The sequence below is a fragment of the Oncorhynchus mykiss genome, chromosome 13, assembly GCF_057628025.1.
Source record: "Oncorhynchus mykiss isolate SJ-2025 chromosome 13, ASM5762802v1, whole genome shotgun sequence".
Classification (NCBI taxonomy): Eukaryota; Metazoa; Chordata; class Actinopteri; order Salmoniformes; family Salmonidae; genus Oncorhynchus; species Oncorhynchus mykiss.
In genome coordinates this window covers 52,008,363-52,022,829 of record NC_143034.1, presented here as the reverse complement: position 1 = coordinate 52,022,829, position 14,467 = coordinate 52,008,363, and the positions used below count along the sequence as shown (strand labels likewise).

Sequence of the window (14,467 nt, the reverse complement as noted above, 5' to 3'; positions counted from 1 at the left end):
AAACAGGAGACGGGGACAGAGAGGGATATATAAATAAACAGGAGACGGGGACAGAGAGGGATATATAAATAAACAGGAGACGGAGACAGGGACAGGGATATATAAATAAACAGGAGACGGGGACAGAGAGGGATATATAAATAAACAGGAGACGGGGACAGAGAGGGATATATAAATAAACAGGAGACGGGGACAGGGATATATAAATAAACAGGAGACGGGGACAGAGAGGGATATATAAATAAACAGGAGACGGGGACAGAGAGGGATATATAAATAAACAGGAGACAGGGACAGAGAGGGATATATAAATAAACAGGAGACGGGGACAGAGAGGGATATATAAATAAACAGGAGACGGGGACAGAGAGGGATATATAAATAAACAGGAGACGGGGACAGAGAGGGATATATAAATAAACAGGAGACGGGGACAGGGACAGGGATATATAAATAAACAGTAGACGGGGACAGAGAGGGATATATAAATAAACAGGAGACGGGGACAGAGAGGGATATATAAATAAACAGGAGACGGGGACAGAGAGGGATATATAAATAAACAGGAGACGGGGACAGAGAGGGATATATAAATAAACAGGAGACGGGGACAGAGAGGGATATATAAATAAACACAGGGAGCAGAAGTTCAGGAAAGTTAGAGGAAAGTTGATGTTGTAATGAAACGGATAATCCTACAGTTAACTCTGTGTGGCCAGGCGATCCTTACTGGTAAAACCCGCTTGTGATTCTGCATCTGTGTTCTAAAAACTGGGATTTAGCAAACGATGAAACAAGTTATTATCTTTTTCCAAAACAACGTTTCTAAAACAACATTTATACAGGTTAAAATAATAGTACAATAGAAGTAGTAATAAAATGAACCAAGCAGAGAATTCATCCCATTTAGCTGCAAAAAGAATGACTTTGATCTACTTTGCCCTTCATTATGTAACACTTTCCTTGTTTAAACACACAGCCCTCATTTGAAGCCATGCATGCAATGGTTGAGCTGACTGGGGTTAATCAATCACTACTTAGTAGGGGGCTGTTGTTGACTGACCCTAATTAGGGTACTCTACCCTAGCTGTAAACAGACAGAGAAGGTTCCAGATCGTTCAACATGATTGACACGCAGGGAGACAGGAATTGATCTGTTACAAATGAAGGGTGATGGGAATTCCTAGGCTGTCAGATGTCATTTGGTCATGTTTATTTGACACAGTGGCTCATGGAAGAAAAAAAATGTTTTCATTTGTTCCACTTGTTGAGCTGTTAAAATGATATCAGTAAACCTTCTTAGTGAAATCTCTGAGCCCAGAGTGGATTGATCAACTGAATTTCTGGCTTGTTCGTGGAACTGACAAGATTAAAATAGTTTGTTATGATCTTAATCTAATTTGACCAGACAAAGTTTTGCATCTGAATGGATTCAGGAAATGTACCAAAGCCAGAGAAAATAAAGGTCAACATAAACAAACTCATTCCCTCTGTACCTGCCAACATTAAGTACTGCTGTAACAGACTTTTATTAGCCACTTCATGTTTTATAATTCAGTTATACATCGCAAACCCTGCGTCTGGTATTAGAATAGCATGTTTTATAATTCAGTTATACATCCCAAACCCTGCGTCTGGTATTAGAATAGCATGTTTTATAATTCAGTTATACATCCCAAACTCTGGTATTAGAATAGCATGTTTTATTTTCACTTAGGATGGGGTATGGGCTTTAACTGTAGCGTTTGAGAAAACAAGGAACTTGTGGTTGGGTCCACCTTTATTCTTCTCTTGTTTTAGTAGTTTCCTTGTAGGCCTACATCCCATTGGTTTCTCATCAACAAATACAACAACAAAAAATCATAATGACAACAAGAAACACATCGCAACCGAACCCTACCCATTTTGAACAGCCATCGATAGGCTCATACGCATACTGTTCCCTTTTATACATCTCAGAGAGGACTGCTTGGGCCCAGCTTGTGTCTTCCTATGTGTTTGAGATATGTCTTGATGTGCAGTAAGGATCCATATGCCAAATGGTATGTAATCCTGCTCCAGTGATTAACCTGGGACAAGTATGACGTGGTTTAGGAGATGTCCTGTTGGCGTCGTCATCCTTCCACAACACTGTCCGCCACCAGCACCGTCTCCCTCCTTTTCTTCTCTCTCTGTAAGGGATTAGTGGGAAATCTGAACCAGGTCACTCTACTTAGATCTGCCTTTCATATCACTTCTTTGAGACTAGAGATTAGGAGACTATTCATCTGTAATTTAAGAGATTATGGGTTAAGAATGGCCTTGCCAGACAAGTACACATAAAGATACAGCGAGGGAAGCATCCCCTCCCCAGCAAACACACACACACACACACACACACACACACACACACACACACACACACACACACACACACACACACACACACCTCCTGCTCAAGTGGGATTAAGTATCTGTCAGTGTTGTGTAGCAAAGATTCTTATTCAGGCGTTCTCTTCCCACAGTTCAGTCTTTCTATGCACTCATCATCTCCCTACACTGTGATGATGAGTGACTGTTAGATGTAATTCTGTTAAACCTCTGTGAATCAGTTTAAGATGTGTTCTGTTTACTCTTGAGTCTTCCCCTCTCCGTGACTCATCCTGAAGAGCTCTTACTAGCCCCCTCCACCATGTCTCTAGTGGTTTTACCGATACGCTCCATCCCCCTCGCTTCACCACACAGTCACCCTCCAACCAAAAAGTGATCAGCGTCATGATTACTCCGGCATTGACATATTTGATCTTCAGTGTAATCATGTCCTCAGTTGATGTTGTCCTCCTGAACCAGAAGTACCAGTGGGAGAAGTGTGAAAAACATTGCTAACGATCCTAACGATGTCACCGTATTGTAAATTCCATCAAAGAGAGAGAAAAAAATATACAGTGGGGCAAAAAAGTATTCAGTCAGCCACCAATTGTGCAAGTTCTCCCACTTAAAAAGATGAGAGAGGCCTGTAATTTGCATCATAGGTACACTTCAACTATGACAGACAAAATGAGGAAAGAAAATCCAGAAAAGCACATTGTATGATTTTTTTATGAATTTATTTGCAAATTATGGTGGAAAATAAGTATTTGGTCAATAACAAAAGTTTATCTCAATACTTTGTTATATACCCTTTGTTGGCAATGACAGAGGTCAAACGTTTTCTGTAAGTCTTCACAAGGTTTTCACACACTGTTGCTGCTATTTTGGCCCATTCCTCCATGCAGATCATCTCTAGAGCTGTGATGTTTGGGGCTGTTGCTGGGCAACACGGACTTTTAACTCCCTCCAAAGATTTTCTATGGGGTTGAGATCTGAAGACTGGCTAGGCCACTCCAGGACCTTGAAATGCTTCTTACGAAGCCACTCCTTCGTTGCCCGGGCGGTGTGTTTGGGATCATTGTCATGCTGAAAGACCCAGCCACGTTTCATCTTCAATGCCCTTGCTGATGGAAGGAGGTTTCACTCAAAATCTCACGATACATGGCCCCATTCATTCTTTCCTTTACACGGATCAGTCGTCCTGGTCTCTTTGCAGAAAAACAGCCCCAAAGTATGATGTTTCCACCCCCATGCTTCACAGTAGGTATGGTGTTCTTTGGATGCAACTCAGCATTCTTTGTCCTCCAAACACAATGAGTTGAGTTTTTACCAAAAAGTTATATTTTGGTTTCATCTGATCATATGTGTCACGTTCTGACCTTTATTTCCTTTGTTTTGTCGTTATTTAGTATGGTCAGGGCGTGAGTTGGGGTTGGCAGTCTATGTTTGTTTTTCTATGATTTTAGGATTTCTATGTTTCGGCCTAGTATGGTTCTCAATCAGAGGCAGGTGTCATTAGTTGTCTCTGATTGAGAATCATACTTAGGTAGCCTGGGTTTCACTGTTTGTTTGTGGTTGGGTGTCTATGTTAGTTGCTTGTGTCAGCACAGTTCTCATTATAGCTTCACGGTCGTTATTCGTTTATTGTTTTGTATAGTTTGTATTCAGTGTTCAGTGCTTTCTTTAATTAAAAAATCATCATGAACACATACCACGCTGCATTTTGGTCCGCTCCTTACGACAATCGTGACCATGCGACATTCTCCCAATCTTCTTCTGGATCATCCAAATGCTCTCTAGCAAACTTCAGACGGGCCTGGACATGTACTGGCTTAAGCAGGGGGACACGTCTGGCACTGCAGGATTTGAGTCCCTGGCGCCGTAGTGTGTTACTGATGGTAGGCTTTGTTACTTTGGTCCCAGCTCTCTGCAGGTCATTCACTAGGTCCCCCCGTGTGGTTCTGAGATCTTGCGTGGAGCCCCAGATCGAGGGAGATTATCATTGGTCTTGTATGTCTTCCATTTCCTAATAATTGCTCCCACAGTTGATTTCTTCAAACCAAGCTGCTTACCTATTGCAGGTTCAGTCTTCCCAGCCTAGTGCAGGTCTACAATTTTGTTTCTGGTGTCCTTTGACAGCTCTTTGGTCTTGGCCATAGTGGAGTTTGGAGTGTGACTGTTTGAGGTTGTGGACAGGTGTCTTTTATACTGATAACAAGTTCAAACAGGTGCCATTAATACAGGTAACGAGTGGAGGACAGAGGAGCCTCTTAAAGAATAAGTTACAGGTCTGAGAGCCAGAAATCTTGCTTGTTTTGTAGGTGACCAAATACTTATTTTCCACCATAATTTTAAAATAAATTCATAAAAAATCCTACAATGTGATTTTCAGGATTTTTTTTCTCATTTTGTCTGTCATAGTTTAAGTGTACCTATGATGAAAATTACAGGCCTCTCATGTTAAGTGGGAGAACTTGCACAATTGGTGGCTGACTAAACACTTATTTTGCCCCACTGTATATGTATGTCAATGTTCTTGCAGACAATTAATTCCATTGGCAACCATGTTTGGCTTTGTGGACTCTCACACCTGGCGGTTGATCTGTCAGGAAAAGTGGCCCTGTCGTGTAACGGTCCCAAATGATGAAGCTTCACAATGACACAACCTTTGTATGTTTTCACAAAATAAAGCTACAACTACTACCTCGATCTTGGATTTCTAAGTGTTTTGTATCGTAGGTAAAATCATGCAAGGATTATGAGAGGGATTTCTTTTACATAGATACAGTGCCTTGCGAAAGCATTCGCCCCCCTTAATCATGTGCTCTCCCCAAAATGTTCCATCATTTTATCGGGAACAGCATTTAACCGCTGTCATCTCACCAAGACCCAGGACTAGCCACTTCTTGAGAATAGACTCGTGAGACTGAAGGACCCCCAAACATACAGTGCCTTGCGAAAGTATTCGGCCCCCTTGAACTTTGCGACCTTTTGCCACATTTCAGGCTTCAAACATAAAGATATAAAACTGTATTTTTTTGTGAAGAATCAACAACAAGTGGGACACAATCATGAAGTGGAACGACATTTATTGGATATTTCAAACTTTTGTAACAAATCAAAAACTGAAAAATTGGGCGTGCAAAATTATTCAGCCCCTTTACTTTCAGTGCAGCAAACTCTCTCCAGAAGTTCAGTGAGGATCTCTGAATGATCCAATGTTGACCTAAATGACTAATGATGATAAATACAATCCACCTGTGTGTAATCAAGTCTCCGTATAAATGCACCTGCACTGTGATAGTCTCAGAGGTCCGTCAAAAGCGCAGAGAGCATCATGAAGAACAAGGAACACACCAGGCAGGTCCGAGATACTGTTGTGAAGAAGTTTAAAGCCGGATTTGGATACAAAAATATTTCCCAAGCTTTAAACATCCCAAGGAGCACTGTGCAAGCGATAATATTGAAATGGAAGGAGTTTCAGACCACTGCAAATCTACCAAGACCTGGCCGTCCCTCTAAACTTTCAGCTCATACAAGGAGAAGACTGATCAGAGATGCAGCCAAGAGGCCCATGATCACTCTGGATGAACTGCAGAGATCTACAGCTGAGGTGGGAGACTCTGTCCATAGGACAACAATCAGTCGTATATTGCACAAATCTGGCCTTTATGGAAGAGTGGCAAGAAGAAAGCCATTTCTTAAAGATATCCATAAAAAGTGTCGGTTAAAGTTTGCCACAAGCCACCTGGGAGACACACCAAACATGTGGAAGAAGGTGCTCTGGTCAGATGAAACCAAAATTGAACTTTTTGGCAACAATGCAAAACGTTATGTTTGGCGTAAAAGCAACACAGCTGAACACACCATCCCCACTGTCAAACATGGTGGTGGCAGCATCATGGTTTGGGCCTGCTTTTCTTCAGCAGGGACAGGGAAGATGGTTAAAATTGATGGGAAGATGGATGGAGCCAAATACAGGAACATTCTGGAAGAAAACCTGATGGAGTCTGCAAAAGACCTGAGACTGGGACGGAGATTTGTCTTCCAACAAGACAATGATCCAAAACATAAAGCAAAATCTACAATGGAATGGTTCAAAAATAAACATATCCAGGTGTTAGAATGGCCAAGTCAAAGTCCAGACCTGAATCCAATCGAGAATCTGTGGAAAGAACTGAAAACTGCTGTTCACAAATGCTCTCCATCCAACCTCACTGAGCTCGAGTTGTTTTGCAAGGAGGAATGGGAAAAATGTCAGTCTCTCGATGTGCAAAACTGATAGAGACATACCCCAAGCGACTTACAGCTGTAATCGCAGCAAAAGGTGGCACCACAAAGTATTAACTTAAGGGGGCTGAATAATTTTGCACGCCCAATTTTTCTGTTTTTGATTTGTTAAAAAAGTTTGAAATATCCAATAAATGTCATTCCACTTCATGATTGTGTCCCACTTGTTGTTGATTCTTCACAAAAAAATACAGTTTTATATCTTTATGTTTGAAGCCTGAAATGTGGCAAAAGGTCGCAAAGTTCAAGGGGGCCGAATACTTTCGCAAGGCACTGTATGTAATGACAGAAACAACCCTGAGTGGTTTTCTAATATTACGTGACGTTAGGAAATTTGGAGATCATTGTGGAACCACGTTGTTTCGTTGAAGTCTTCATTTAGCGCCAAAATGAAGTAATGGCAGGTGTATTTTCAGTTGTGACATTGGCCTCTATAAAGAGACAAATTACACAATCAACCACAGCGGTGTTTTACCTCAGGACTGAACTCTTACTTGAAGATATACAGTACCAGTCAAAGGTTTGGACACACCTATTCATTCAAGGGTTTTTCTTCATTTGTACAATTTTCTACATTGTAGAATAATAGTGAAGACATCAAACTATGAAATAACACATATGGAATCATGTAGTAACCAAAAAAGTGTTAAACAAATCAAAATATATTTTATATTTGAGATTCTTCAAAGTAGCCACGCTTTGCCTTGGTGTCCCGATTGTTCTAAGGAGTGGACCAAGATGCAGTGTGGTATGTTTCCATCCTTTTATTTGGAAGAGAAACTTAAAGAGCGAAAACAATAAAGCGAACAAATGAAACATGAAGCTCAAAATAGTGCTCGCAGGCAACTATACCTAGACAAGATCCCACAAAACACAATGGGGAAATGGCTGCCTAAATATGTTGTGTTGTGACAAGGTAGGTACACAGAAGGTAGCCCTATTTGGTAAAAGACCAAGTTCATATTATGGCAAGAACAGCTCAAATAACCAAAGAGAAAGTACAGTCAATCATTACTTTAAGACATGAAGGTCAGCAAATGCAGAATATTTCAAGAACTTTGGAAGTTTCTTTAAGTGCAGTCACAAAAACCATCAGGCATTATGATGAAACTGGCTCTCATGAGGACTGCTAAAACAGGAAAGGAAGACCCATAGTTACCTTTGCTGCAGAGGATATGTTCATTAGAGTTACCAACCTCAGAAATTGCAACCCGAATATATGCTTCACAGAGTTCAAGTAACAGTGTCACGCCCTGACCGTAGAGATATTCTTATTCTCTATGTTTGGTTGGTCAGGGAGAACTCTATGTTCTTTGTTTCTATGTTTTGGCCGGGTATGGTTCTCAATCAGGGACAGCTGTCTATCGTTGTCTCTGATTGGGAATCATACTTAGGCAGCCTTTTTTCCTTTTGTATTTGTGGGTAGTTGTCTTTGTTAGTGCCATTATAGCCTAAGTAAGCTTCGTGGTCGTGTTCTTTGTTTTGTTGGCGACATTTATCAATAAAAGAAATGTATGCTCACCATGCTGCACCTTGGTCCGGTCATTTCCACGACGACAGCGATCGTGACAAACAGACACATCTCAACATCAACTGTTCAGAGGAGACTGTGTGAATCAGGCCTTCATGGTTGAATTGCTGCAAAGAAACCACTACTAAAGGACACCAATAATAATAAAATACTTGCTTGGGCCAAGAAACACGAGTAATGGACATTAGACCGGTGAAAATCTGTTCTTTGGTCTGATTTGTCCAAATTTGAGATGATTGGTTCTAACCGCTGTGTCTTTGTGAGACGCAGAGTAGGTGAACGGATTATCTCTGCATGTATGGTTCCCAACGTGAAGCATGGAGGAGGAGGTGTGGTGGTGCTTTGCTGGTGACACTGTCAGTGATTTATTTAGAATTCAAGGCACACTTAACCAGCATGGCTACCACAGCATTCTGCAGCGATATGCCATCCCATCTGGTTTGCGCTTAGTGGGACTATCATTTGTTTTTCAACAGGACATTGACCCAAAACACCTCCAGGCTGTGTAAGGGCTATTTGACCAAGAAGGAGAGTGATGGAGTGCTGCATCAGACCTGGCCTCCATAATCACTCGACCTCAACCCAATTGAGATGGTTTGGGATGAGTTGGAACGCAGACTGAAGGAAATGGTGGCTACTTTGAAGAATCTAAAATCTAAAATATATTTTGGGTCAACACTTTTTTGGTTGGTTCCTACATGATTCCATATGTGTTATTTCATAGTTTTGATGTCTTCTCTATTATTCTACAATGTAGAAAATAGTCAAAATAAAGAAAACCCCTTGAATGAGTAGGTGTGTCCAAACTTTTGACTGGTACTGTATGTTTGTAACCCAAAAACCAGGTCACATCAAATCATTGTTCTCTCAATAAAATATGCTCACACTAAATCAGTTATGAATGTTGAGGGATAGTTATCCAAATCTGTGCAAAATGATATGGTGATGCACAGGTACAGATGTAGGATCTTAATTTTATCATTATTGTTTTGGCTGAGAATTTTCCTGAGAAGCAGGAAATGTAGATGAGCTTTGTGATTTCATACATTCACTGAAAACCTGCAGTTATATTAACAGTACTACACTTTGCATGTAGTTTCATTTTAATAGCCTAACCACCAATCAAGTAACATTATGGACTAAATGTTTGAATCATTTTGCTGTGACTATATAGGTCAAATTAAGATCCTACACCTGTACTGTGTAGGAATCTTGGCAAAATGTAAAATCTTTCTCCCTGTAGTGGTCTTCACCGGTGGACGCCGTCCATGCACACATTGACAGTTGCCATGCCAATACCAAATCTTTCGCAGTAGACTACTTGCCAGGGCGGAGTCCAGCCTCCCACCTCACTTATAGACCTACTGACCACCTGATGATCACTGGTGCCAATGGGAACAGCACGGGCCAACAGGTGAGGACACCATGAATGGAAGCTGTCATACCCAGCGGTGTAAAGTACTTAAGTAAAAATTAAAGTACTACTTAAGTAATTTTTGGGATATTACTATTTATATTTTTACTTATATTTTTACTTTTACTTCACTATATCCCTAATGAAAATAATGTACATTTTCGATGACACGCAAAAGTACTTGTAACATTTTGAATACTTAGCAGGACAGGAATTCAGACACTTTTCAAGAGAACATCCTACTGCCTCTGATCTGGCGGACTCACTAAACACACATGCTTGGTTTGTAAATGATGTCTAAGTGTTGGAGCGTGCCCCTGGCTGGCCGTAAATAAATAAAAACAAGAAAATGGTGCCGCCTGGTTTGCTTAATATAAGGAATTTGAAATGATTTATACTTTTAATTTTGATACTTAAGTATATTTTAGCAACTACATTTACTTTTGATACTTAAATATATTTCTGGGGGACTTTCACTTTTACTTGAGTCATTTTCTATTAAGGTATCTTGACTTTTACTCAAGTATGACAATTGGGTACTTTTTCCATCACTGGTCATACCTTATGTCTCCAAAGCCGACAATGCTTCTCCTTATTTGTGTTATCACAGGGAAATGGACAACCTTAGCTCGCCAATGTACATTCAAATGAATGGAACCAAAATAGTGGAGCCATTAAAAATTCAATAAGTATATGGTTGAATATAGTTTCCTGATCAATGGAGCACTATAAATTGGTCAATATAATGTCTGTATGTCCCAGTCAACATAGGCTGTCAAGAGACTTGGCTCATGTATAATCCCTAAACCCGTGATGACCGCAATCCCTCTCACATAGCTAAACACAACTCACCTTCCCAGGTTATCCTCTCCAAAGGAGAGAGACAGGTCGGTCTGATCAATATGAGGAGGTGACCGGAGGTGGGTCAAATGGTCTTGAGGAAAGTGAGAAAGCATCATTTCATGCTACCTTTGCATTCAAGAAGGATACCCTTATATATACATTTCTCATTCACAGCATATCCTTCCTAAGCGCGGTCTTTAATGCATGAGAGAATGTGAGTCATACATTATGTCTCTGTGCAGAGTTGGCAAGCTATGCATAGTCACTGTGTCTTGTAGGGCACACTGGTAAGAATAGATGGCCCAATGAGATTACGGACATGTATTATAACCTCAACTCTTCCTGTTCTACACCCTCTCTCAAACCACTCTCACATCTCTTGCATCACTCTGGTCAATTTCCTTATTTATCCATACTTTCCCCTTTTGTTAACCCTACAGGTACAGCTTCGCAGCAACAGATGAGGAGGGCCTGAAAATCTCCACACTTGGGCTCCACAACGGCCACAGCTCGCCAAATAGCCGGTTCCACTCCCCTAGTGGCACATCCGGAGGAGATAGGATATCAGGAGCCACAGGTCGTAGGATGAACAATTACAACGGAAAGATCTCTACTACAGGATCGAGCCAACTAAGAAGTCGCTTCGTCAAGAAAAATGGGCATTGCAACGTGGTGTTCTCTAACATGGAGGAGAAATCACAACGTTACCTGGCCGACATCTTTACCACCTGCGTGGACATCCGCTGGAGATACTTACTACTCCTCTTCTGCTCGACCTTCCTGTCCTCCTGGATGTTTTTTGGAATAATCTTCTATTCAGTTTCCAGAGCCCATGGGGATTTTGATGAGCACCCTGGAATGAGTTCCTCTTCGGGGTTGGAAGGGAATGGGCTTGGGGTTGGTGAAGTTGAAGGGGTGCAGAAAAAGTGGCAGCCATGCCTCCTTCATGTGGAGGGCTTCGTCGGAGCCTTCCTATTCTCCGTTGAGACTCAGACCACCATTGGTTATGGGTGGCGCTGTGTCACTGAGGAGTGCCCTGTGGCAGTGATCACAGTGGTGGTCCAGTCCATAGTGGGATGCATCATTGACTCCTTCATGCTTGGCACAATCATGGTCAAAATGGCACGCCCTAAGAAGAGGAACCAGACCCTGCTGTTCTCAAAAACCGCTGTGATTTCCCTGCGCGATGGCAAGCTGTGCCTCATGTGGCGGGTGGGTAACCTGCGCAGGAGCCACATCGTGGAGGCCCATGTGCGGGCACAGCTCATTCGACCCTACGTCACGGCAGAGGGAGAGTTTATCCCTCTAGAGCAGAGGGATCTCAACGTAGGCTACGACGAAGGCATTGACCGTCTCTTCCTGGTTTCTCCTCTGGTTATCGTCCATGAGATCGACGAGGACAGCCCCCTGTACACTGTGAGCCGGGCTGATCTGGAGTCTGATGACTTTGAGATCGTAGTGATCTTGGAGGGCATGGTGGAGGCCACCGCCATGACCACCCAGGCCCGCAGCTCCTATCTGGCCAAGGAGATCCTATGGGGGCATAGGTTTGAGCCTGTGATCTTTGAGGACCGAACCAAGTATCAGGTGGACTATGCTCGCTTCCACAAGACCTACGAGGTGCCCTCCACACCCCACTGCAGCGCCAAGGAGCTCAGTGAGACGGCCAGCCGGCCTGCCTCATCCGCCTCCTCCCACTCACTATTCCCAACCAGCCCCAGAATCACCCAGCACCTCGTAACCCCCCACTCCCCCAGCGCCTTCTGCTATGAGAATGAGGTAGCACTGAGCTGTGGAGAGGACGAGGATGAACTGGATAGGCAAAAGGGAAAAGACAGGGAGGAGGAAAGGAGGAATTCAGTTTCTGTAGACTTTCATAATTTGTTTCAGGACACAGCCACAATGACATCCGGCAGCAGCATGCTGTGTGTTTTGGACAATCAGATGGATTTTGACATCCTACAGACGACCATTACTCGTGATCCACTGACATATAAAAGTGAGTCAGGAATCTGAGGCAAAGGGATGGCACCCTCAGACCCTTCCCAAACCCTCCATTCACATATACCGATCTGTAGGTCTTGAAGAGAGGTCTTCCTTTTTGTATTTTGCACGTTTTGCTCTGGATTTAGTACTAGATCTACACCCCTTTCGCCTTGCCAGCATTATTTTGTACTTTAACCTGAGCCCATGTTTTTGTTTGTGGAGAGAACCAAATGGGAGGCTGAGGTAGTGGTTCTACTCTGCACACCTCACCCATACTTGTACCTCAGTTGGGCTGTGGGACAGTCACCTAGAGAGATAATTACACATGAGATTGTATGAACGTGTGACTTTTTTAACGAGGTAATAGGAAAGGAACACCAAGAGATGGACAGTTCCAGCAGAGAGCTGAGGATGAGACAAATAACGACTTGTTGAGACGTGTGCAATGAAGGATAAACAGACATTTGACCAAAGGAGCACTTCTGCTACAGAAACTGTCTCAGGAGGAAATGTGCAGGGAAGATACACAGAATATTTGAGTAACATTCAAGTAGGTAGGTATGATGTTTATCTACACAGTCTTATTGTGTAGTTTGTTTCATTTGGACATGATACGTGATATTTTGATGCGTAATCAACCTCCAGTGTTCTGTAAAGATAAAATGACTGGTGATATGACATGTGATATGAATCATACTTGGGTTCTAATACTATATCAACAGGATAGTTTGCTGCTTTCTACTACTTGCACTATTGTTCTTCAGTCAAGTTTTCCTCTGAGCCTCTTTTCTCCCTAATTTACTCATTTACACACATTGTTTTCATAGTGTCTTTAGCATAGATCAATTAATCATTTATCGGTTGTTACTGTGCGTAATAACAACAACACAATGACCAACGCAGTCATTAAATAATCATAGCTAAGGGTCTTAATGTCTAAAATCCAGTTCTTCATTTGCTGGAGAAAAGAACTAGGTGTCTTCATTCTCCAGAATCAGGTCGTTTTTTCTCACATTTTTTTATTAAAGGCCTGTTTTAGTGTTGCAAAAGGAGCAGGAATGTGACATAATGGAAAGTCCCTCTCTTCAGTGTATATCAGTAGAGAACTTATCATGAGTTACTTATCTGATCTCTCATGTCACCTTAAAGACTTTTCCCGATAGACACCTTTAGGGGAATCATCTGAAAGCTGTCGTCTTTAGAACGTGAGATCTCATAAAGGTTGATTCTAGAGAGACTGAATAGAGAGACATCTTTGTGTATTCCAAAGTGTCTATATTTCATCTCTTTCCCACTCAGTCAAATATAAACAACGCTGTCTTGTTTGTTGGCATATGGTTTGTGTATGAAATGACTCAAATAGTTTTTCTGACCCTTCTCATGCACCGTAGCTCCTATTGTGTGTAGTTGTCTGAATGATGCACATGTCCCTTGTCTGTCTCCTGCACTACACTGCACCTGTTTTTCTCTTGTCTTTTTCCAACAACATCTGGTTCTTGAGTAACTTTTGCCATTTTTACATCTGCAAAATTGTTTCTGAAGATTATATAAACTTGAATGTGTATGTGTGTGTGTGTGCCTGTGCGTGCGTGTGTGTGTCTGTGAGAGAGAGAGAGAGAGAGAGAGAGAGAGAGAGAGAGAGAGAGAGAGAGAGAGAGAGAGAGAGAGAGAGAGAGAGAGAGAGAGAGAGAGAGAGAGAGAGAGAGAGAGAGAGAGAGAGAGAGAGAGAGAGAGAGAGAGAGAGAGAGAGAGAGAGAGAGAGAGAGAGAGAGAGAGAGAGAGAGAGAGAGAGAGAGAGAGAGAGAGAGCACTGGGCATTCAGTATGACAGTAGGCTTTTCAAGTCAAAACTTGCACTTTTTCAAATAACCAGACCTTTGTGGCAGTTGAGCCACACGGGAAACGTTGTCACCACAATGCAACTGCTACTTTATATTTTTTACAATGAACGTACTGTGTTTGAGGGGTTGTGTGCACATGTCGACATGCTAGCAGCAGCATGGAGTAAATGCTGAGCGATGACAGGTGAGCAATCTTTATTATGCTACTATATCT

General features: G+C 42.1%; 2 protein-coding genes across 2 annotated transcripts in view; one reads left to right on the top strand and one right to left on the bottom strand.

Moving 5' to 3' along the window:
- Positions 1 to 14,467, bottom strand: part of LOC110486440 (ER lumen protein-retaining receptor 3) — a 48,009-nt gene that overhangs the window by 17,071 nt on the left and 16,471 nt on the right. The gene's annotated exons all lie outside the window — the stretch shown is intronic.
- LOC110486437 (ATP-sensitive inward rectifier potassium channel 12-like) lies at positions 9,880 to 13,225 on the top strand. Its single transcript, XM_090196569.1, has one exon. It carries the CDS (start codon positions 11,013 to 11,015, stop codon positions 12,441 to 12,443), a length of 1,431 nt encoding a protein of 476 aa, XP_090052695.1. The 5' UTR covers positions 9,880 to 11,012; the 3' UTR covers positions 12,444 to 13,225.